General features: G+C 29.8%; 1 protein-coding gene and 1 long non-coding RNA gene across 3 annotated transcripts in view; one reads left to right on the top strand and one right to left on the bottom strand.

The window, feature by feature from the left end:
- Positions 1 to 1,111: 1,111 nt before the first annotated feature.
- The window catches only part of LOC143227888 (uncharacterized), a 48,433-nt gene continuing 22,828 nt past the window's right edge, over positions 1,112 to 26,716 (top strand). The window contains exons 1-4 of one of the 2 annotated variants that reach the window (XR_013015127.1): positions 1,112 to 1,252; positions 8,253 to 8,375; positions 11,905 to 11,995; positions 12,197 to 12,270. This is a non-coding gene — a long non-coding RNA (uncharacterized LOC143227888). Of the gene's footprint in view, positions 1,253 to 8,252; positions 8,376 to 11,904; positions 11,996 to 12,196; positions 12,271 to 26,716 lie in introns of those variants that run through there. The other variant, XR_013015128.1, reaches the window with a different exon arrangement.
- LOC143227885 (calmodulin) lies at positions 5,563 to 23,495 on the bottom strand. The gene is made up of 5 exons (XM_076459243.1): positions 23,270 to 23,495; positions 18,856 to 18,886; positions 12,877 to 13,020; positions 10,206 to 10,448; positions 5,563 to 6,466 (listed from the first exon to the last, which is right to left on the bottom strand). Exons 1-5 carry the CDS (start codon positions 23,270 to 23,272, stop codon positions 6,438 to 6,440), a joined length of 450 nt encoding a protein of 149 aa, XP_076315358.1. The 5' UTR covers positions 23,273 to 23,495; the 3' UTR covers positions 5,563 to 6,437.

Here is a 26,716-nt window from a genome sequence, read left to right on the forward strand (position 1 = left end):
GGCTGTTATGAAGGATTGCAGGCACTCATACGAAGCAAAGCTCTTTATGCACTGTGGACCCACTGCACAATCAAAGCACGTGATTCCTCCACTGAACTTAGTCCTAGAAAGTGTGTTGAAGGTTGTGAACTTTATAAAATCTTGGCCACAGGAGGCGAGGATTTTAAAACAACCATGCAAGGATATGGGATTTAAGCACATATCTTTATTGTATTACTGTAGCATGTGATGGCTCTCCTGTGGGAAAGCACTATCCTATGTGTTAGAATTACAACAAGAACTCTACTTTTACCTCGACAAAACAAACACGAATGTGCTAAAAACTTTTTGGATACTGATTTTTTTGTCAAAATTAGCATACCTGTGCGATCTCTTCAAAAAGTGAATTATTAAATCTCTCTCTCTGCAGGAAAGCAACACATATATTCTGAAACTCGCAAAGAAGGTTTCAACCATCAAAAAAAGTTACTACTATGGAGAAGAAAAGGAATGAAGATGGTAGCAAAGACTGTTTCCTCCTGTTGCAACAGTTTGTTACATCCAATGAAGTTGATTTGATCCACCAACTAAAATCTGTTTTTGAGGAGCACTTCACCCAGCTCAGTGACTGGTTTGAAAATTACTTTCCAGAAGATATGGAGAAGTTTGCATTGATCCAAGACCCATTCAAGGTTAAGGCCCCATCTGAATTTACTTCTGCAGAAGAAGAAAATCATATTGAGCTTTCTTGTGACAAGACTTTAAAAAATGTTTGGCAGTAGAGTTTTGGGTACCAGTAAAAGATGAATATCCGCTGCTAAGTTCTAAAGCTCAGTAAATCCTAATTTTATTTGCGACGTCATATGGAACAAGAAATGAAGGTGGCGGTGTCCAATCTGATTTCAAGGTTTGGAAAGCTGTGCAGTGCCAAAAAGGCGCACACATCTCATCAGTAATTGTGGTTATTTAAAAATTACATAAAAATATTGTTTTTACTTTTAGTTTACGTGTATTATTATTTCAAACGACTACCAATTTGCTAGGACATAAATAATTAAGTATTAAATTGTTTTAACTTAACTACTTAATAAACGGAACTTTCAGGTTTTTCTTTTTGTCTAGGGGCGCCATGAAAAAATTATTGACGCATTAAGGGCGTCGTGAACCGAGAAAATTTGAGATACGCTGAGCTAATCATAAGAGAAAGTAGATCATACCTTTACTGGAATTTCCTCTTACAGCTTCTCGTGGATAATCAGGCACATATTTTCAAGTGAGTCAAAATCATAACTGTTTTTGTTATAAGAGTCCCCTACCTTTCTGTCCCTGATTATTCTACAGTAATTTGATCTGGATAAATAAGTTAAGATTGTAGATGTGTTTAATGCATTTATGCACGTCACGCGAGTTTTGTATCCTATAATTCACTTGTTGAGCTGCCATTATTTAAAAGATGGTCTGATCCTAATTTATTAAAATACCCGAAAGTTAATAACTGAAAATACCTGGAACTCAATTTTAAATGATAACCTCCAAAGATTGATTTTTTTTAAATTCCCGGAGGTTAATTTCTCAATATACTTAGAGATTAAATATTGAAAGTACTCGGAATTCGATTTAAAAATACCCGAAAGATGATTTTTAAAAAATACCTTAGGGTAATTTCACAAAATACTCAAAAGATAATTTTTTTTTAAATATCTACAAGTTAATTGTTACAAATACCAAGATATTAATTATTTAAAATACCCATAAGTAAATTATATAAAAATACCCGGAGATCGATTTTTTTTAAATATCAAGAAGTAAGTTTTAAAACATAATCCCCAAGATTGCTTTTTCAAAAATACACGGAGCTTAATTTCTATACATACCCGGATGTCAGATATTGAAAATACCCAAAATTCCACTTTAAAATACTTGAAGATTAATTTTTAAAAAATACCCAGGGGTTAAATATTGAAAATACCTGAAGTTCGATTTCAAAACCGATAAAATAGATAAAATATCTAGATGTCAGTTTACAAATTATACTCAGAGGTTAATTTCTCAAAATACCAGGAAGCCGATTTTAAAGATAATCCACAAAGATTGATTTTTAAAACTACTCATGGGTTAATTTCTCAAATATTGAAAATACCCTGAACTCGATTTAAAAATACCCAAAGGATGATTTTTTTTAAAAATACCTTGAAGTTAATTTCACAAAATAACTAGAAGATAGTTTTTAAATATGTAGAAGTTATTTATTACAAATACTGAGAGATTAAATATTTAAATTACCCACAGGTCAATTTTATAAAAATCCTCAGAACTCGGTTTAAAAATAATTTGAGATTAATTTTTAAAAATACCCAGAGGTTAAATATTGCAAATACCTGGAGATCTATTTAAAAACACAAACCTGATAAAATATCTGGATGTCGATTTTCAAATTATACCCAGAGGTTAATTTCTTAAAATACCCGAACGTTAATTTTTGAAAATACCCGGAAGCCGACTTTAAAAGATAATCCCAAAGATTGATTTTTAAAACTACCTAGAGGTTAATTTCTTATTACACCCGGATAATGAATATTGAAAATACCCGAAACTCGATTTAAACATGCCCAAAGGATGATTTCTAAAAATACCTTGAAGTTAATTTCACAAAATACCCAGAAAAGAATTTTTAAATACTTAGAAACTAATTATTACGAATACCCAAAGATTAATTATTTAAATTATCCATAGGTCAATTTTATAAAAATATTTGAAGGTTAATTATTGAGAATATCCAGAGCTCAATTTATTTAAATGTCTGGAAGTTAGTTTTTTAAATACGTATAGGTTAATTTCTAAAATCTACGAAAATTATTTTTTCTAAATTTCTATGAGTTCATTATTGAAAATACACTGAAGTAAATCTTGAAAATACCCAAATATTTTTTCAATACCCATAATTTAATTTCTCAATATACCTGAAAGTTATTTCTCAAGGTTTTATTTTTAAAAACACCCAGAGGTTAATTTATTAAACTACCCGAGAGTTAATTAAATTAAAAATATCCAGAAGTCGATTTTAAAAAGTAATCCCCAAAGATTGATTTTTTAAATTCCCAAAGGTTAATTTCTCAATATACCTGGAAGTTAAATATTGAAAATATCTGGAACTCGATTTAAAAATACCCGAAGGATGATTTTTAAAGAATACATTAAGCGAATTTTCACAAAATACCCACAAGACAATTTTTAAATACTCATAGGTTAAATATTGAAAATACTTGAAGTATGTTTTCTACAAAGTTCCTGGGGGTCAATTTGCAAACAATACCTGAAGGTTGATTTTTTAAAAATACCCAGAGGTTAATTTATCAAAATACTCTGAGCCTAACTTTTAAAATACCCGAAAATTAATATCTCAAAATGCTTGAAAGTTAATAATCATTGTGTTATTTTTAAAAACATCTGGAGGCTAATTTGTCAAAATATCTGGAATTTAATTATTGAATATACTTGAATTACTAGTTAATTTTAAAAATTGAATTTTAAAATACTTGGAGGTTAATTTTTAAAAATACTTGGAGGTTAATTTTTAAAAATACTTGGAGGTTAATTTTTAAAAATACTTGGAGGTTAATTTTTAAAAATACTTGGAGGTTAATTTTAAAAATACTTGGAGGTTAATTATTGAAAATACCTAAAGATCGATTTAACAAAATACCCGTAGTATAATTTCTCAAATACAAATAAATTACTTTCTCAAACTACTCGGAAATTGATATTTGAAATTACCTATAGGATAATTTCTCGAAATATTTAGAAATTAATTGTTTAAAATACTCGGAGCTTAAATATTAAAAATACCAGGAAGTTAAGTTATAAAAATACTGTTTGTTTTTTTAAAAATACCTGGAGGTTAATTTCTCAAAATGCCTAGAAGTAAATTATTGACAATACCTGGAGATCGAGTATTGGACAAATCCAGAAGCCAATTTTAAAAAATACCTGGGAGTCAATTTTTAAAATACCTCGAGATTAATTTTTAAAAAAATCATTGTATATTTTTTCAAAATCCTTATAAGTTAATTATTGAAGAGAACCAGATGGAAATTAATACTTCAAAAATACCCAGAGATTCAGTATTGGACATAACCGTAGGTTGATTTTAAAAAATACCGAGACGATTATTTCTCCAAATCTATAAATTCTTGAAAATGTCGGAGGGAGGTAAATATTAAAAATTCCAAGATGTCAATTTTTTTTTACTATTCTTAGATTGATATTTAAATAACTATCTGGAGGTCAATTCTTTTGGAAAAAGTACTTAATTGATTTTAAAAACACCCAAAGGTAGATTCTTGAAAATTTTTCTTAAGGTTGATTTTTTAGAAAATCTCTTGAAGTTAATTTCTCAAAATAACCAGAATTTAATTTCCCAAGACACCTTGATGTTAAACTTTCAAAATACCTAGAAGTTAATCGCTGAAAATACTCTTGAGATTAATTTTTAAACATACACAAAGATCGACTTTTAAAAAGTACACAAAGGTTAATTTTTGAACATACCCAGATTTTAATTTTAAAAAAGGTTTGTTTTTGAATTTTGCACAAAGCTACTCGAGGGCTATCTGTGCTAGCCGACCCTAATTTAGCAGTGTAAGACTGGAGGGAAAGCAGCTAGTCATCACCACCCACCCCTAACTCTTGGGCTATTCTTTTACCAATGAAAAGTTACATTTTAACGCTCCCACGGCTGAAAAGACGAGCATGTTTGTTGCGACCGGGATTCGAACCCGCGACCCTCAGATTATGAGTCGAACGCCTTAACCCACTTGATTATGCCGGGCTTTAATTTAAAAAAAAAAAAAACAACCCAGATATTAACTTATACCGAGAAGTTAATTTCTCGAAACACAGTCCTTCGCTGGTGCAGCGGTAAGTCTACGGAGATTTACGACGCTAAAATCAGTGGTTTGATTCCTCTGTGGACTTAGCAAACAGGCCGATGTGGCTTTACTATAAGAAAACACACTTAAAGTACATGAAAGTACATTTCTTTATGACGTGACACAACTTCAAATAACGACACTTTTCAGTTTGATTATATCTTTACTGATGATATTTTTTAGATACAGTAGTAAAAACTAGTTTTTGAAAGCTTTCTTTTGCAGTATTAAAAAAAATAAATTCATATTAGCAAAATTTATGAAAGTTTTGAGCTGTGTACATTAATACTTTGATACGAGGTGGATATGACCAAAGAACAAACTGAATCCTTTTCCCGTGCAGTATTTCCCAGCATAAAATTATATATTTTTGTCCTTTCACATATATTCAGCTATGAATACTACCACCATTAATGACTAGAATAAACAGCTACCATATTGCAGTATTTCTAAAGGTCTGTAAATAAGTAAAAATATGCAAAGTACTTTTAGTTGCTACAAAAGCAAAACCAAAACTTTATACAGTAAAATTTGCATTAAAACTAATAATGAAAAAAAAAAAAACCTACAATGTTTTGGTTCATTAATTGATGTAAATGATTAGATTCATCCAAAATTCAGGAAAACGCCAAATAATCACACATGTTAACAACAATTCTGGTAACAATTCTTTATTTTTAGTCTTGGATCACAACTGTTTAGAGCAATAAAATGAAAATGTTAAAATTTCTCATACAAAGTGCTTCTTATGAGATAGTGCAACATAATTCAATTTATGTATATATTAACATTTCTTTTCAATACAATAAAACTAAAATTTGTTTATACCCTTCCCACACACTAATAAAAGAGAATGCAAAATTTTGGTTAGACTGTAATCATTAACTAATTTTACTAAATCTAATAATGAAATGACATAAATACACTGCAATTATATAATTTTTATCATGACAGGAATTAAGAGTTTATAAATAGTTCAAACATATTTCCAAATCAATGTTTACTACACAAAAAGCTTGTGGAATCATACAAGTAATAAAGTACATATTCTATTGTAAACTATGTTGATACAACAATAGATGATAGGGTATGGATACTTAACATTTATATTCTCAGAAGTGAAATTGTACATCTGCTGAATGTCCAATAGCTAATACACAAATGAGCAAGTTAAGTGTTTCCAAGTGGTCTAGTGACTAGGGTGAAAGAAATTCAGCCCTACATCGAAATTTATGTTGGTAAACAACCTGCAAATGTGGAATGTAGGTTTTTTTGTTCAAAATTAATCCCCAAAAAAGGGACAAGTTTAAAATTTTTTGACAACCAAATTTGTACAAAAAGCTTGGATTAAGATGATCTAAAAGTTTTGCTTGTGGAATATGGTACAAAATTTTTTTTTTTACAAGAAAAACACCAAGACCAAATGGGTATTAGATCTACCTTAACATGAATTATTAATATGAAAAGCAGAACACCAGTAGAAATATTTTCAACATTTTAATTACAAGGTTCAGAGGAGGCTTTTTATTTTCATTTTGATGTCATCATGGTGACAAATTCTGAAAAAAAAAAAAAAAACAAAGGTAAATTAAGTATCCAATCACATACAAAATAAATGGAATTAAGCATTTTTATGTTTCTTTTATTATTATTATATTACTATAAAGAATATAAGATCTAGTCAGACCTATTTTGTTTAGACTTCAAAGTACTGTTTAACATTAAACAGAATACATTTACCTGGGGTACTGTATGTTTTCCTTCACTATTATTTCATTATATTCCAACAAGTTAAAACATGATAAACTATAATAGTAAAGAATTCGTTCACCAGGTCTTGTTTTGATACATAATATTTTTTTCTCCCCAATATCACATACATCCACTTAACTTTCATTCAACCATTATTTTAAGTGAAAAAGCAGATAACTGAAATGAAACTGACTGTGGCTTGAATTCAAAACTATTGAAATGAGCTATTCAAGACTGTAATTCATCCCTTTTCTCTCTGGACTTTTTTTTAACTAGGTGTATGAAACTTCATACTGCTTTGTAGTGTTACAGTCAAGAAATATATTACTGTGGAATTTATATCACAAATGACTGAAAGTACATTTCATATGGAGGTGATGCATGTGACAGCATCACAAGGAAAAAAACTTCATGAAGTGTTACCCTCATCTCTAAAGCATGGGTTCCCAACAGGTGGATCGCGACCCCTTGGGGGTCGAGAAGCCTTGGCAGGGGGGGGTCGCATAGCCTTGTTAGAAGTAGTTTGGGATAACATGAATTTTATTTCATCAATTACATTTTCAAGTCTCGAGTGCCAAAAGGTTGGGAACCCCTGCTCTAAAGTAAAGAGGATTTTCTCAGTCTTAGGTGTAGAAAACAAGTTAGCACAAGCACAAGACTCCAAGGATTAAAATGCCAATAAAGATGATAGAAGTGCATCTTTAACTGGGTTAGCACCAAGTGGGCTTTGAAGATGATGATCCACTCATAAGAAGCAGCCATTTGGATAGCCAAATGAGTATCTGAGAAAATGAGTGGAGATTTCTAAACAAACCAATCACGTGTGTAAAATTGAGAAAGAGAACACCATTGCTTTAACCACTAAACAGAAAATGTATGAAGCCAAGAACAAACCAATGAGCAGTGAACTGTAGGTCACATGGAAGGTAGGAGAATGGAGCACTATGGTAAGTTGAAGCATACTCTGCATTGTGTAAAGATCATTCAGAATTTCAGTCTCATGTTTGTTGACAACATGAGAGTAATGTTTTTTAGTATTTTGGAACTCTAGTCTGCTGGATTTATTTGATACAAGTAAAGGAATGCAGTGACATTACTGAAAAAATCCTACAAGTAAAGAAAAACAATAACAGTATACAGGAGGTGATCAATATCCTTCTCTGCAGTCAGAGTTTGTAATGCAAAAGTAGTCACATATAGCAGTTCTATAAATTTTAGCTCTTAAATTCTTAAGTTCCTTTTCACCTTACTTTAAATTCCCTTAATAAAAATTACCATGAAAACACTTCAAGCTTGAGGTAGTAAAATGACAAAAGTTGCAAAAATAAAAAATGCAGTATGACAAGTGTAGAAGCAATATACTCAGTACTTCAAACAGTAATTTTCTCAGTATAGCCAATTCTCTACTAAAATAGCATCTAATGTTGATTTTTACCCCAGGAATGATATTATTATCCAGTTCCATCACCATTTAAAGATATTCACAATTATATCAAACATGGTGTGAAAAAACGCATACTAAGATAACTTGTAATAAAGGAACCTACAGGTTAAAAAGAATTATAGTATCAATACACTATCCTTTAATTTCAGTGATGAAGAAGCCCTTTCATCAATAAGAACTCACTGGAATAGCTGGAATAGAACATACCAATGGTGGTCAAGATATTACATTACCAATTACTTAAACAGATGTTTTGGTGCAAAGATGATTAGGTAATGAACTGTAATTTTATCAATTTTATTTTAGTCATTCTCTATCTCTCTAGTTATCATATCCAAACAGGACATTGGTAACCATGGTTTTTTCCCTAGATCCCTATTCCTCGACTCAAAGAATTTCCAATGTCAATATATTCATCCATTTAGATGGATTCTCATAAAAAGTAAACTTGTCTCTCTCCTTTAATCTTTCCATTTAGGACCAGTTTCAATTTCTTATTTCATCATAACGTGTCTTAGAAATTTCATCTCTTTCTGATGTTAATCAGCATCTTCCTCCTGCAATGTGTTCATTTGAGAGTTGACTTTAACATACCTTCAAGACTCACCTTAATCATAATCCTCAGTTCTCTTTTTCATACTTGACACTATCATCCAACATTCTGATGCAAACATGAGAACTAGTACAACATAGTAATTCAAACCCTGTAACTTTGTGCCCATAAAAATCTTATTTGTCAATATATTTTTATCATTTTCAGAAATGCATCTCTTGTCATCCCTATTCTCAGTTTTATTTTATGATCACATTTACTATCTGACATTATCCAGCTTTCCAGATAGTTTATTGACTTCTGTTCTTTACTTTGGCATTGCTTGTAAGAATAATTTTCTTTTTAATTATTGTGCATTGTTTTCCTACATTTTTTCCTTTCACTAAAAACTAAATCACATCTTTTGTAGCTTTTCTGAATCAGCTTTAAAATTATGTCAACAATACAACACAAGTTGTTCAAATTCTGTCTACAAATGATCAGCTCTGTTAAACCCCAAATCTCCCTAAGAACTATCTTACTATACAAGTTAAAGAAAACAGATGAAAAAACAGCCTTGCCTCACACCTCTCTTAATTTGTATGAAATTAATTTATTTGCAATTTTTCCTTCATGATTCATTCAAGACCACAGATTATGCTTGACAAACTACTACTACTATTTGAGCCTGTCTTCTCTATAATTGCTCCAGTTACACTAGGCCAGATGATCTACAGTCCTGTACTCCAAAGATATTATAACTATAACCTTAATAAAAAAAAAACTGATGAGTGCTACACTTTGATTTAAGGTAATCTAGAGACTACAGTAGTTATCAAGTACTTATTCTACTGTTGCCCAGACAGCTAACTTTCCTATTGTTTGAAGTAGTTAATATCATACAAAGTATATTTAAAGTCACTACCCATTCAAAATAAGCACTTATTAACATGAAATTATTTATTTTAACACAAATGTAAAAGAATATTAACACTAAGCACAAAATGTACTAAACTTCACATATACCACTAGTTATGAATATACCATGATGAAAATTTACAGAATGAGGTTGTTAGTAAATTAAACAATATAATGCAAGTATATTAAGTGAAAACCAAAAGGGGAATATTATGAAAATAATGAGTCAAGGATATCCAAAACACTTAACTAACTTGATTGGTTACACCTCTATTTTTGTAAAATCTTTTTCTACACCTTGATAAGATTGAAGTACTTTTATGGACATTTTTTTAAAATCAAAAATAGTTAAGTTTTGGCAGTCCGTTTTACAACAAAACAGTTGTCTAATATTGAATCAAACTTTTCAATCAATAAGTTAAAGTCAATGCACTTACCTCGTATATTGTGTCAAATAACTTAAAATTAGTTTACAGTTCTTATTTCAGAAATAAAATCTGAAGTACATGTTAGCATTGTTCACGGAAAAGAAAGTAAACTTTTTTTTTTTCTGGAACTTTATTAATTACTACTTCATCGAAGAATACCATTATTTTTAAATCTGTTACAACTTTAAGATACTTCTGAATTCTATTAATAAGAAAATGCATACCTTCATAATTTACTTGTCCATCTCCATCAATGTCTGCTTCTCTGATCATTTCATCTACTTCTTCATCTGTTAATTTTTCACCAAGGTTAGTCATAACATGACGAAGTTCAGCAGCACTAATAAAACCATTACCATCTTTGTCAAATACTCTAAATGCTTCTCTAATTTCTTCTTCACTGTCTGTATCTTTCATTTTCCTTGCCATCATTGTGAGGAATTCAGGAAAATCGATAGTACCATTTCCTGAACAATAACCAAAGAAATTTTTACAATACCATATTCATGTAACAAGAAATGAAAAGCAAAATAACAAAATTATATGAAATACCAGATTATATTGTTTACGATTTATATATCCTCCAAACAAGTGTCAAATAAAGATCTTGCAAGCCATACATATTAATTGTTATTCCATGCAAAAACATAACCAGGGTATTAATCTTTCTTATTTTACAACCCTAAGCACACTTAATGATATTTAGTGTTTCAAAACAAACTTATTATAGTGAACAATTTTAATTTTATTCAACAGATTTCTGCCATTTAAATAACAGGTTTTTCCTTTGAACAGTAATAATAGTTAACCATTATAATAACGTTTTATACAAATTACAAATGAAAGACCATCCTAATTCCTGATCTTATCTCTTTTCCCTTTCCAAACACTATGGACATTTTTAGCACAAATTATTTCCATTCTATAGATGTATATTTCAGTTTTGCATTTTTTCTAACAAAATCTCAATTTATCCTAACACTTCGTTACTATGCATTGTTACTTGTTATATATACTGCATTTCTAAAAATTATACCAATACATAAATATTTTGAATAAAATCAATATCCTATAAAAAGTTGAATCTTAACTTTCTTGTAAACATACCAACTTAACTCAGTAAATAAACATACAAGTTCTGTCTATCAACAACTATAGTAAGTAAAAATTAAATAATTACATTACAAAAGTTGTAAATCTTTCAATCCTCTTCACACAGACATGGTCATTTTGACCAACCTGTAACTATCACATAATCGTGAAACTATACATACTATAAAGGTTTGGAAACAACTTGAGTGGGAAATAATAGATTATGACAATCTCTCAAAACAATGTACATTTATAATAAAATTTCCTAAGTTACCCACTCAAGCCAAATCCAACATTTTATTTTCTAAAAAGAGTTCCTCATACTCAAATATACAAACCATAATTATGGATTTACCAAGTGTAACTTCATGAATATGACACCCTTTTAGGAAACATTACTAATCTGTTTGCACACAAAGTGTCAGATTATTTAATAAAGTAAAGTATTCTTCCCCAAAAATCTTCCTTTGAACTATTTTTTTAAATTGTTTTGTGAGTGCAAGGTGATTTTCACACTCAGAATAAAAACATTACTTTTCATCAGTTTCCATGATACAGTTGCATAAACTCTACAACTTATATTGATATCAAAGGACTTTAACATAAAAATATTTTCTCTCAATTTCCCCTCTACCTTATCAAATTGTAGCTGAATCAAATGAAATAAATGGAATTTTGAAAATTATGATATAAAATTAATATACCTTTTTCTTCTTCCTTCAAAACAATTTGTTTCCACATCTTAGGTTGAAATTATTCACAATATGAATTAATTATCTTTTAAAATTCTTTTGTTTTAATGTTAATTTTATTACCTGCCTTGATGTACAGATTTTCCAACCCTGAAGTACCACATCACAGTAGGAGGACATTAGCAGATTCCCACATACCTAACTGTTGTAAAGTTCTCCTTTCTCAACTAGTGGGTAATACTTTGTTAGCTTTCTCTAACATTTTTAATTTAAAAAATTCACTTTCAAATGTTTCTTTAAAATGTATACATAATTCATTAAAACTGAATATCCCAAAACATTACTATAATTTGATTGTTTAACTAAAAAACTAATATAATTATGTGAAACAGTTGTTAAATGCTACAAGTGTTAATTTTGTTTACCAACAGACTGCACAATGAAGAGCTCTACTCAAGTCTGTTGACACCAATTCTGAAGGAATCATTGCAAGCTTTAAATTGAAAATAAGCATTTTCTATTGGTTATAAACATATACTTTAACCATGATAATTTTGAAAATTGCCTTGTAAATTAAAGATAGATGGGTCATCTGTTGGGAAACATTGATATTTCGTTAAACTGAGAAGTTAGAATATTGAAAGTGTACGCAACATTTAATGCAGATGCTGTACTGTTGAAATTATAAAAACTAACAGGGAAAAACTAAGAGCACACACATATTCCTGTAAACACCATAAAAGTTTTAACATTTGTTTTTGAAAATTAGAAGTTAACACTTTAATAAGAAATTAAATTATAAACTGCCTTTTGATGCTGATTCTATTGACATATATTAATGATAAAGATTTAAATGTCCAAAGTAACTCTTTGAAGCTTTAAAACATTGTGACAAAGAGGAGCTATCCCTACATCTAAGGTTAACTAGTATACATCATAACTTAAGTTCAAGCTTACAATTTAATCCTTCAAATTAAACCACAATGGTCAACTTACACTCGAATTTACCCACTTTATATTTATTGTTTCACTTCAACCATTTGGTTTACTTCTATTCAGAAGTTATTTTACTGCAAAACATTATTTCACCATTAACAAAGCAAATACACACCATCTGCATCGACCTCATTAATCATATCTTGTAACTCTGCTTCAGTGGGATTTTGGCCAAGTGACCTCATCACAGTTCCAAGCTCTTTAGTTGTTATTGTTCCATCTCCATCTTTGTCAAATAAGGAAAAGGCTTCCTTAAATTCTATAAAAGAAAAATTAACTGCATGAAAATGACATACAAATGGTTTGAAAAATAATTTACAATGTCATGTAAAGTTCTCAAAAGTGCATTTTATAAATCTGGCTTGAACATTTTTTTAATAAGTCACATTAACATTTTTAAGGATATTACACTACTTTCATCAGTAGACATCCAGCACATTATACTCAAATTTTCCTCTGGACACCAAAAACTGAACATATGGAAGTCCCCAGGACATTAATGCTTTTATCCATATGTTCCATTGCAATCTTAAAAACACTTGCCAGTGTTTATATTGGATTAAAATAAGTTTACTTTTGAATCCTTGTAGTTCATACATAATGATTTCCAAAGTAAATCATAACTTCTTTTTTTACCATCAGTAACATGAGACATTGCATGTTCATTTGCTTATTGCTCCAATTCTTTGATATATTTGGAATTAAATCAGCACCATTCATTACTACTAAAATGTTTTAAACAACATTTTTCACACACACACACACATGCAGATAAACAAGACAAAATGTATATAGATGTCTCATTCATAAGATCTTGTTTAGAACATTTCAACATGAAAGGTTACAACATATTGCGAACAATATTTTTCTGAAACTTCCAAAATTGATGCATCAAAAATTTGCTTTTGAAATTAAATTAAATCCTGAAATGAAAATTTTTTAATGTAAGCTAGATTTCCATTTTATTTTTTTCCTCCAGTCCATGTTTTTTTATTTCAGCCAAATTGTGAAACAGGATTAAGTCTCAGCATAGGCTTGACCTGGTAACTATTTTGTGCTTATTACAGTTTTAATGCTATAACTTTTAATTTTATTAGCACATTGACAAAATTTGGTAAATTATCAGTAAACATAAGATTTTCATACACAAAACATTAAATTTGTTAAACAATGTTTTTCTCATGCCTTTCCCTTTTCTTTGCATGTTGCCCATTCAACTTGCAGAGTAATTTTCATAATAAGATCAAAAATATTTTCTACATTAGGAGATTTAATTGTACATGCAAAATATTTTATATTTAGATAGTTATCACACATTCCTTAAGAAAAACCTTATATTTTAAGTATTCTCACTTATGACTGTAAATTCTAAAATTCATATAATTTTTTGTGATCACCATAAAAGTTAGAAAATACATATAAATTTTGCTTTTTTCATTCAAGAAAGACAGCGTAATGTGAAAACGCAAATGTTTAGATGAAATAGGTTAAATTTTATAACATCATACAAAGACACTATTTTTAAATGTAGATTGACCCTTCAGCCATGCCTGAAGTTAAGATGATGCATCATATGTGCAATCATGCTACTGTACCAAATAATATAAATCTATTGGCTATCTTTTAGCAGACATGTATATTATAATATACACTTATGTTTCAATTATTATACATTATATATGTATATAATTATTAATATTGAAAAATAAATTAACTTTTTAAAATATAGAACAGTAAATAAAAAATGTAGGAAACATTTTTTTCTAGCTGTGACTTATGTAGCTAGTTGCTAAGTCTTAAAATTTTAAATATGGAGGAAACTGAATGAAATAACTTTAGATTGTGCATGCGTGCATGCGCACGTGCAGCTGAATAACTAAATATCAAACATATTGTCATTCAGTACATGAACCACATCTAGGCAAAATGAAAAGATAATACAAGGTTCTTATTTTATATTCTAGCTTGTCACTTTTGGTAATTTTAGTTTCCAATTCTTAAAAACTACAGACTTTGTATTTTGACATCACAAAAATTTAATTTACATTAGTGCTGCATTCAATACCATGTGATACATAAAAATCAATGTTTAACACAAATGAATACATATAAAAAATGAAGAACATCCTATCCGACAAAGAAATTTAAACCAATACACACAAATCTAATAAAGACGCATGAAATGCAACTAAACAAAATACTACTAAAAATGAATAAAGCCAACAATTTCACAAACACTTTATTCCTACTTACATAAAACTGACTTGCACACACCACAAATATATGGCATCCCTAAACCTCATAAACCAGATTGTCCATTACGAACAATAATGTCCACATATGAATCGTTTAATTACAATCTTGGTAAATACATAGCATGGGCATTCTCTAAATATGTAACATCAGCCAGCTCATTCAAAGACTATTTTAATTTCAAGTCTAATCTAAATCAACTTAATCATAAAGCCTTAATGGCCAGTTTCAATGTTATATCCCTCTTTAGAGAAGTTCCAACCACTGAAGCCTGCAAGATAGCCTTAGAACTCTATATCCAAGACCCTAACCCATCTATAGACATTCCCAGCAACCAATTAGCAACCCTCACAGAATTCACCATGACAGAGACAAACTTCATGTTCAACAACCACAACTATATACAAACAAATGGCCTAAGCATGGGCAACCCAGTATCACCAGTTCTAGCCAATATTTTTTATGACACAAGTTGAAACACAAGCAATTAACACAACATTACATCCACCACTATACTGATACAGATATGTAAATGACATGACTGTGGGATTCACATCTACAGAACACACACTTAATTTTTTCAATCACATTAACTTCACATGTGAACAGGAAGAGAGCAATCAAATATCGTTTCTTAACCTCAAAATTACAAGAACCGACACACAATTCAAAACAGAAATTACCGAAAAATCACCCATACTGGACTATACATTCCTTGGGACTCAGCACATGAAACAAAACAAAAACTCAACATACTAAGAAACCAAATAAACACAGCCATAAAACTATGCTGACCAAATAAAATTGGTCAAAATAAAACAATACTTCATCAACATCAATAAGATTCCTCCAAAAATCATAGAAAACATTATACACATACACATCCACAGAAAGCAAAATCAACCAACAAAAGTAAATATATTCCACGAATTAAAAAATCACAAAACCATATACTGCTGCATACCATATATTCCCAACATCAGCAGAAAAATAACAAACATTTGGCAAAAACTAGTAACAAAATATCACATTCCAGTTAATACCAAATTTATTCAAAAACCAGGCACAAAACTGATGTATATACTATGTAAAAACTACACCAACCACACCAACATTATTTATAAAATACAATGTGATAACTGCCACTACTTCTATATTGAAGAAACAAGTAGAAAAATGGAAACCAGATTCAAAGAACATAAAAGTCACCTTTACACGTTTTTGAACACTGCAAGTCAAATAAATACAACATAACCATAGAAAACACTCAAATACTAAATAAAGAAACAAACATAAACAAATACAAAATTAAATCCTTACTTATAACAACAACTTAAACCCAAAATAAACCAATACAAAGGAACACCTTTAAACCTATATTAAAAATAATAAAATAAATATAAAATTATATATTCAAACATCTAACACTGCCTTCTAAATTCCGACACTCAGTTACACAACCCCTTTCAAACATGTGGTCAGCTTCCAGTCAGTTACCTCTTTCTTTCTTTGTGAACCTGACGATGACCAAAGAAGGTTAAAACGTTGTTCACTCCTCATCGTAAAATATTTTCTCAACCCAAATGAGCCGTTTATACGTATATATTTCTCGACATAACTAATTAATGTTTAACTATGTTTTTCTAATATTTACTTTTAAATCAAGAAATCCAATAACCTATAATACTAAGATTTCAATTACAATCTTCAATTTGATACCAAATTTACTGACAAATTCATCAAATAGTAGTTCAATAAAATTTTACACACGAATCAACAAATATGATGGTATAACCTTTGACCCATCTGAAAAAGGTTAACACTTTTACTCAAAAAATGTATATCAATAAAAGTTCTGTAGGCTTACCTCAATCTGCAGGTCTACTAGATTTTTGATTTTAATACTATTTTTACAAGGACATTTCTTTCACCAACATCAAAGAAAAGTTTTGTTTGGTTTTGATGAAGTCCTTTCCTCATGATTAAAAACCTAAAATACTTTGTTTTATGGTTTGAAAAGAAATCTGACATACCATAACAGTTATTATTCAGTAGACTAACTGTACAAGTATGGAATCTGCAAGTTCAGTAAAACTAGTCTACTGCAGCAAAAGTAACAAACTGAAGACCAGATCAACCTTACATCCTCTTTTCTTTCCAGATATCAACATTCTCCTTACTTAAAATGTATTCTGAAAAGATACCCCTGCACCACAAATAACCATTACCTCACACCACTGCTGTGAAAGTAAGTATTCCCCAAGATTTTGAATGAAGATTTTATGTATAATAAGGTGTATTGTGCCAACCTTTGATGTAATCATTATTAGACTGTAACAAACCACCCACAGAAGGGGGCAACATCTGTATATGTCAATTCCCATGAAATTAGCATTTGAACAAAGGATAATGCTTTCTTGGGCACTGTTTAGTTGAGATGCATTTTTTCTTAAGGAGTAAAAGCATTTTTTCCCTTATTATTTTAAACTTATTACCAGTCAAAGCACAAACTTTTCTTCTTTAATTTTGAGAAAGATCAAATACCATACTGAAAACAGTAGAGAAGCAATACAAAGATTAGCTCCTTTCTAAAAATATAGCATCAAAAAGGGAAAACCAATTTAAAAAAAAATTTGAGAGAGTAAAATGTTATGAATACAACTCTTTGCATGATACTAAAGTGTCACATGTATTGGCAGGATGCAAGACTGCTCAACCAGTCTATCATTAGGATTAGCTGTCAAACACTGATGATATTCCAACTGTGTTGTGTTCATGATGGGTATTGCAAACTTTCATGAGAGTATTAAACTCTCTTGTGCAGGATATTAAGGAGACAAAAGCTTCAGTACAAACTGAAGCCTGAAATGGAGAGAGTCAATCACTTCAAATGAAAGACTCCTGAAGGAGAGAACAGTGAACAAGGTACACTGAATGAGGATACAGGTTTTACTGCAATACTTTGGCCATCAGACAAGTAAATCTCAAACAACTAAAATGATGGACACATGTATATTACTTTAACCCACAAACCATCAGTCATGCATACAGAATATCCAATGTAATAAAATCAATACAATAGTATAATTGCACTGCTGTCTGCAAATCAAAAATTTTATATTGATATATAAAAACACCATTTCAGTCTGTGAAAGCATTAAAGTTATAATTATCAGTTTGTGCACTTGGGGTATTTACATGCCACCCTGTAAAATCCTAAGTGCTAAATGTTAAAAATAAAAATGCATGAACAGTTTAGATGTAAAATTATCACATGCCAACACTGGACACCAATGATACTATACTGATTGAACACAGTTAAATGAAAGTATAGTTCCAGAAGTTATATTTTACAGAAGAGGCTTATAATTAACAATGACAATATGTTAGACATTTGTCCTTATTAAATTTCCTACAAACAAACATTACTTTTTTCTCTGATGACCTTTGTAAATGGTTCTGTTAAAAACTGAAAAACACCAAGGTGTTAACTTAACAATCATTAACATTTTACTACATGAGAATTTTTTTTTAAATAAGTGCTTTGATATTAGGGAGAATATAGTTGTTTCTTAAAATAAACTATATATATATATAAACCTAATCAACTTCAATTCAGTTTTATGTAGTTTGTTGAACATTTATAAGTGTCTTAAAGTTATTATATGGTAGTTTTTATTCAGCATATACTGAAGTTTATGTATTAGAAAAATGTTAAGATTTGATAAGCTAGGAAAGTTAAACTGTTCATAGTTTGTTTCTATTGCTGAATAACATATATATATATATACTCTTACAAATCAACCATATTTCCTTTAGTTTTCTATTAGCTTACAAGTACCTGCAATTTGTTCTTCAGTCAACTGATCTGCCTGCAAAAGAAAGAAAAATCTGTTTTACATAAAAAAAAAATACTTGTCAATGCAAAAAAATTAATATTTTCATAATACACCTTCATGAAAGGTGAAAAAAATCAATATTCAAACAAAATAAATAACCTCAAAATGAATTTTCAATCACATTTACAAAATATATAGAAATAGCAAAAACAGAGCATACATTTAAAACTTTAAAAGACACAGGCTCATTAACTTCCCCACTAATTAATGGCAGTTCTACAGACACTTGCAATACCCATGCAATATAACTTGAATATTCCAAATTCCTATTAAAGTAAAAAAATTCACTCATACTTTGGCAAACTAGATTTTTCTGTAAGTTACTTTAGATCTGCAACCTATTAGAAATTGTCACTCAACCTTTTCAAAGCACAATAAAAGCTGACAAAATAAAAATTAACTTTAGATCCACACACACAAGCATACTTCTTTACTGTTGTACTAACTTAAATATGTGCTAGCAGTTTGAAATATATTAAGTCCCCTTGGTAAAAGAAAGCTTTGAAATTAAGATTTGATAAACTCAAGTTTGGAATTTGCTTTATTAGAAATAAAAGGTTATCTTCATAAGCCAAAAAGGCCATGATGATCTTCCATATTCTGATGCAACCAACTATTCTGCAAGTTACTACTGCTTTCAGATCATTGACAGATAAATGGTACATTTTGCAAAGAACATAAAATAACCTTACAAAAAATATTAGCTTATCAAAAATTTTAATGTACATCTACCAAAAACTTAATGCTTTGAACAGTAAGCTAAAAACAATCAACTAGAATATAAAAATGATACTCCAATTTACAAACCTTATATTTTGCATTTCTAAAATATTTTCATGAATTTTACCTTAGACTATTTGTAACTATAAAAATGAGGATTTATAATATTTCATTTAATATTATTCAAGATTTATTTTATTCAATTAAACAGCATGACATGACAAAGAACCTTTCCATCTAATCTATGTTTCAAACTGCTTTTTGTTAGAACAGGATTTACACTTATTTGATGCTAATGTTTGAAATACTAAAAACAATTAAAATAGCTTATTTTTGATGACTATCAATACTTTTATATTCTGTGTAGCATAAAATATTTAATACCAACAACCACTAAAACATTTTACTTTTATTCTGGATGATTTAAATCACAGTTTCAAAAACATAAAATATAATATAATATTATTGTTTAACCCCTACAGAAGTAAATTTGCCACACTGATACAATGAAACATGTTTTAGTGGTAGAATCCAGTGCCAACAGAGCAATAATGATGTGGTGTGCACTGCTATAAATTTTTTTTAATACAAGCTAGGATATTAAACATGAAAAATTTAAATAGAGAAAAATACAAGTTTTGTTTCATATTCATTTTACTTTAAATTTGATTGTTTCTATAATCATGTATACTGATTACACAAACAACTTTTATGAATTGTCAGCATTGGACTAATTGGCCCTAATGTAGTACACACTTTTCATTTCTATGACAAAACAATGCAATACATTTTGTTAATGTTTGATTCACATTTCAATTGAATGCATGAAGTTAACTAATTTCTTACTGTTAACATTTAATATTTACTGATACAATTCTAAATAAAAATATTTAAGGTGTAACTTCAAAAACGCATCTGCATTCACAATTCACTTTCCCATAACTTAACAAATGAAAAAGTGATTTTTATAACAAATATTATGTAACCACTATGGTTGATAATCATCTACAAATGTCAAAGTACTGCTCAACACCAAAATTACAGGAAAAACAGACAAGCAAAAATGGTACAGTGGCACAACATTTAAAACAATTAAATGCAATTTCAGTAAATGCTAGCAGCAATGCATACTCAAGCCTAAGTGTTTATGAATTTTGGGTCATTGCATTTCATTAACTTGATCATTTCCAAGTTGTTTTTTTTCACAGACAACATCCCATCCCACTCATCTTCATTTGAGTGACACACTTATTGCCACATCTTTTGTAAAGTTTTCTTAATCTTCATTTGGTGAAACTGTTCCAACATAACCCTAGCAACTCATAGTAATACAAAGTTTGAAAACCACTTCAGTTTATGAACAAGATGGCAATCCATTATTACACAATTTTTTCAATGTTACAGTTAATGCTTTTAAATAAGAATATTTATTGGTATATAGTGGTTCTTTATCACAAATGGATGTAAACTGTTATAATAAAGGCAACATATAAAGGTGGTATGGGGATTTACTTTAAAGTTTCACATTCAGAAAATAAGACTAATAAGGACTAGGACACAATAAGTGTTATGTGCACATCCAGCACCTCAATTTCTTATATATTTATAAAATCTCTTCCCAAACCCCAATTTGCCCTCAAAATCACTATTGTAAGGTAGTATTTTTTTAGCTATTTCAATACCTACACAAATTATATGAAACATTTCAAAAGCTAAATACACTTTTTTCTTCAGCACTAACTTCAGTATTTAATGTCTAATTATGTATTACTTAAGTTTAGCTTATTTCAAAACACACAAATCATGGACCAACCAGTATACCACAAAATATAAAACAAAATAAGCAACACTAATGTGCAATTATTCCACTGTTCAATTTTATGGGCTTAACATTTTATATGAAAGATAACAATTCAATCCCATTCAATCAGTTCTTAACTAAATAATAGTTTTGTTGACATTAGATAGCAGAGTATTACTAACACCACACTACATGTTGAACATTTAAGATTGGAACTTGAATACAATTTTTAGCAATTATAAATTTTAATTTTCACTCTTGAAGTCTTATAAGAAACTTAAGACTACAAAGCCTAATAACAATAGTATTAAATTAAGTTTTAAAAAAAAATTGATGGCCATTTTTATTACCTTTCCTTCATGATAAAATTAAAGTAATAGCAAAGAAAAGTACAAATCTAGAGATGCACCTAAACTAAGGCAGGATTAAGAATCACTTATATGCAGCCTAATGAAAAATATTGTAATTTGAGTTTCAACATTACTTCACAGCTTGCAAATTAAACATTTTAATATAGTACTACTACAAGTACCAGTAGCAGGGCCTATGTTTTATAAGGCTACATACAATTATGCATTATTTGTACTTGCTATTGTTAGTAACAGTAACACCGCTAAGAACTATTACAGTATTAAGTTAGGATTTCATTACACATTATTTGCACAAATTAGTGGTCTGTAAGCCCATCATTGTAACTTTAAACTGAACATTAAGTATATTTCACTAGTGTTCAAGTTCAAGAATTAAGTGTTACTCAGTGTTATGAGAACTTCACTTACTAACTTATTTGATCTCTTTACCCAAAGATTAAAGTGCTTAAATTTGTTTAAACTACATAGTACAAAAGTTTAAAGATAATGCCTGTTCAATTAAGCACAATTGCATAGAGCAACTGGTAAAAGCTGGAAATAGCTTTTAAAATGGTGTTCAGGTAAACAAAACACCTTTTTCTTGCACTTAAGACTCCCTGTATTGTAGTGCAAGTATTATCAACCAATCTAGATAGGGAACAGCACCAGAGTCAAGTAAATACAAGGAAATGGTATTTTCCTTTTATGAACATTCTAAAAGCCACCTTAGACTACCTCTGACTTGTCCACACCCTGTTAGTAGTACTAGTTTCATGGCCTATTATTTACATATAAAGCAATTACCTTTAACGCAGTTTTCATGTGAAAAAGCATTCTTCTTAACCCAAAAGGCCATAAGTGAAATATCCGTTAAATCAAAGTATATAACCCAAAAATATTTTGTCCAACAATACTTATATTTTATAATACGTTTGGCTAAAAAACCATCTGCTCCTACTGGTACTAGGCTGTTTCAGCACACTAAGATGCTACTAAGTCTTAGTTACTCTGTTGTTACTATTACTAAGTAAATTGCATTTGCTTAATTTAAGCTAGTGTTTACTATACAGCACGTAAGTCACTCGTAACTTATAAAGTTGTAAATTTTAACACTAGTACTTTTACTACTAATAACAATAGAAGCAGTAAAACTTCTAATCATTATAAGTTAAGCCTGCTAAGTAATACGTTAGAATAATGACACGTTGGAATTTATTGTCTTCTAGTTCTACTATCTATGTTCAAAGAAGTTAAAACTAACTTGTCACTAGGACTGGTATTATATAGTAGTAATACTAGTAACTAAATAACTCAGGCCGAGTATTTTAACTAATTATCGCCATCGTGTTTTAAATTCAGCTTGCTTTAGTTTTAAATTTGAATTAATAAGTCATTCTTACACGAACAATTTTTAATTGTAGTAAATTTTAAAATGTTTCTAGTATAGGTTTACCATAAAATAAAGCCTTAATAATAAATACATACCATTTTTTCAATAGTTTTAATTCTGCTTCTATAACCTAATAATACCTTAACGCTGAAGTTCAGTACACTAACGATCGTCTGCTCGATACAATTCACAGAATTCTAAATGGAACGCAGATGCTTCTTGGTACACTCCTTGCTGTGTATTCCTACACAAACATAAATATCTTTGTTTAAAACACGGTTAATATTAAAGATGATCTAAAGAAGAGATCTTCTTATTATCACTTACTCCAGGGTTTACAAGAACTTCAAGTAAGTATCGTTCCTTCGTTTTATATTTGAATGAACAGAGAATTTTATTTCAATGCGGAGTACCCTGGTGGTGATAAACCCTAAGGTGCGCCACGGCCTATCGGTTGTGGTGGGCACTACAGAATTGTTCTTTGTTGGTGGAGTCACGATTGGTTCTGTTGTACCTGCAATGCGTCTATACTTAACCTGAGCTAATGCAGATCTAGTCTAAGAAGCAGTGTTAGACTTCGCTGTCATCTATTTTAGTATATACTTATTCTTTAGAATTTTAATAACCTTAAAATGACGTTTTCAGTTAAAAATAGAATAATATGCCGTAAGGATAATTAGATATTGGTGAAAATGGACATTAAACTACTTAACAGAGCACAACGTGCCTTTATATTGGAAACAGACTGTGAAGAAATCACCGAAAGAAAACTGGACTCTCTGCACGCTTAGTCAGTGGTGAAACTGGGTTAAACCTTGTAATTGAAAGCTGATAGAAAAAAAAAATCAAAGTTGGTCTGTTTTGCAACGAAAACTTTAATTTCTGAACAAATCACTGTCTTCTTCCAGTGATTATGGGTTTTACTAAAATTATATGTACAGTGAATTTATCAATTTAATACATACAGAAGAGATTTCGTAAGAATAATTCTAATTTAGTTAGTACTCAACGAAATTAAGATATGAAGTAAGGAGTTGCAAAACAAATTATATTAGTGATGTAACAAAATCAAGCATTAGACAAGTTTGCTTTTTCTTAATCAAAACATTTTTTATAGCAAAAACTTACAAGTTCCTTTGTGACAGATAGTACAAATCACGTAAAACAAGAATAGAAATACTATTGGTAATCTACGTGACAGTAAATTTACGAAGAAAAAGAGATTCAGCTCCACTTATTAAATAGAAATAACACTTTTTCCTAATCCAGTGAGAAAATGCTGAAAATCGAAAAGTTTATAGATTTTTGAAAATAATCCACTAATCTGTGAAGAGATATAACTGATAGCGTTCTAATCACGACTGAATATAATGTTTGTTCTTCGAAAACAAGTGGTTTTCATATTTTGTATGCATCGTAAATTACCCGTTTACGAGAAAATTAATTTCTTAGTCTCCATAAGTTGGTGATAATAATGATTCCATTAAGTTATAACAAACACAATTCAGAGAAAATTATGATGTTGTTTTGAATTAAGCACAAAGCTACACAATGGGCTATCTGTGTCCTACCCATCACGGGTATTGAAACCCGGTTTTTAGCGTTGTAAGTCCGCAGATATACCGCTGAGCCACTGGGGAACAGAGAAAATGAACCAAGAACATCAAATTATTTCCACACAATTTCCTTAAAATTAGAATTAAATCAATACCTTTAATAGAAAATTACATGTATTATTCAAAAGTAGTAGGCGGGTAGTTTTGAAAACGTTTACACATCCTTTTAATAACACATCGTAAAAAAAAAGTGATGCCTTTCTGGTATATTAATATATGTAATGTTTCCAGGAAAATAGAAAGAGAAAAACATTTAAACTCTAGACTGGTTGTAATGGTCCATTTAAGAGTGATTATTTTTATAAAATGACTAGAAATAAAAACAGTCATTTTTCGCAATACTACACGCCTCCATCTGCAAATATTTATTCACCAATTGTTTTTCTTCCCCTTTCTTAAAGAGGGCGTTATCAGAGGTTGTTGTTGTTTTGAATCAAGCACAAAGCTACACAATGGGCTATCTGTACTCTGCCCACCACGGGTATCGAAACCCGGTTTTTTAGCGTTGTAAGTCCACAGACCTACCGCTGAGCCACTGGGGGCAGGCGTTATAAAAGTGACTGATAGAACTAGTATACTGAACTTAAACATTTTCATTGTGTTCTTTAATATGCTTAATTAATAAATTTATTTGAAATTAGGCACAGATAGCCAATAAACGCCAAACAAGCAGCTTATTTGAAATTATCATGAACCTTTACTTAATGTATATATATTTATTTAATTATAATCATTATTGTACCATTCAACCAGCCTTAATTTGTAATGTCCACAATTATTATGAGAACTAAGTTATTAAAGTGATAGAATAATACTAAAACGAAAATGGAATAACGTGATGAGAAAACATAATGTGTAAACATAGAATACATTACGTGATTCAAGGGGTCTTGTGAACGATTTGGTTTGTTGATAATCGCATAGCTAAACAATAAACTATCTAAACTGTGCCAATCACGGCCATCGAATCTCGCTTTTGGCAATTTTAGCCTTCATACTTATTGCTGATCCGTGTATGGATGGGGAGGTTACGAACGAAAGAACGAATATATCATAAATCTGTACGTATTCGACTCAGTAATCATCTTTTACCCCTGTAAAAGTAACTGCACAGCACATTTTACGTATGAAACAGTAAAGCTTTATGACACACTAAATTTTAGATTCCAGTTACACAAAAGATATTTATTAATAAGAAAACTCGTTGTTAAACAAATAAATTAAAATATAATTCAATGATTCGCTGAATTTATGGTAAAGTTTCGGAAGTTTTACTTTCAATATGGCGTGATGATTGCTGAAATACAGAACTTATTTACTGAAACGAAATGATTAATTTATTGTTTGGTTTTTAAGTTTAAAATAGCACAATACGCTGTGCCAAATGCAAGTATTTTAACCCTAAATATTAACAATATAACCTGTAAGGTTACTGCTGAGGCATTGAAAGAAGTGTAAATGGCCTATTCTCCAATTTATTTTTGCTATACTGCATAAATTACTTACAAAATGTTTCATTATCAAGAAGATGGAAATCCAATTTCTCGTAAATAGCCCAATGTATTCTTTTTTTTTATGGAGCTTATGCGATTGTTTTATTATGTGAAAATTATTGTTACTATTTTATTATAAATCAAAAAAGCAGTACTGTCGTTTTCTCTTCGGGTTTTCAGAATTTTTTTGTTAAATGAAATAAATTACGGTATATTTGAATACAGCCCAATTTAATATATATTAAAAATCATAAGTTTTAATTGAAAAATTAAACAAAAATTGTATGTAAAAACTGATGAAATATCTTGTTAGGGATCGTGCACAAACCCACAAAACACATGAAAATGTCTACTTGTTATTTATATCGTTCGGTTAACTTAATGGCTTTCAAATTACTCAGTTTAAAGCTGATATATACATATATATAAAAGT

This window comes from Tachypleus tridentatus, chromosome 1 (assembly GCF_004210375.1).
Source record: "Tachypleus tridentatus isolate NWPU-2018 chromosome 1, ASM421037v1, whole genome shotgun sequence".
Classification (NCBI taxonomy): domain Eukaryota; kingdom Metazoa; phylum Arthropoda; class Merostomata; order Xiphosura; family Limulidae; genus Tachypleus; species Tachypleus tridentatus.

What these genes read in the sequence shown, in the direction of transcription:
- LOC143227885 (XM_076459243.1), bottom strand. An exon ending in GACTGAAGAACAAATTGCAG is followed by an intron (nt 13,021 to 18,855) that starts GTACTTGTAAGC and finishes TTTCTTTTATAG; the next exon opens with AATTTAAGGAAGCCTTTTCC. An exon ending in TGGACAAGTAAATTATGAAG is followed by an intron (nt 6,467 to 10,205) that starts GTATGCATTTTC and finishes TTTTTTTTTCAG; the next exon opens with AATTTGTCACCATGATGACA.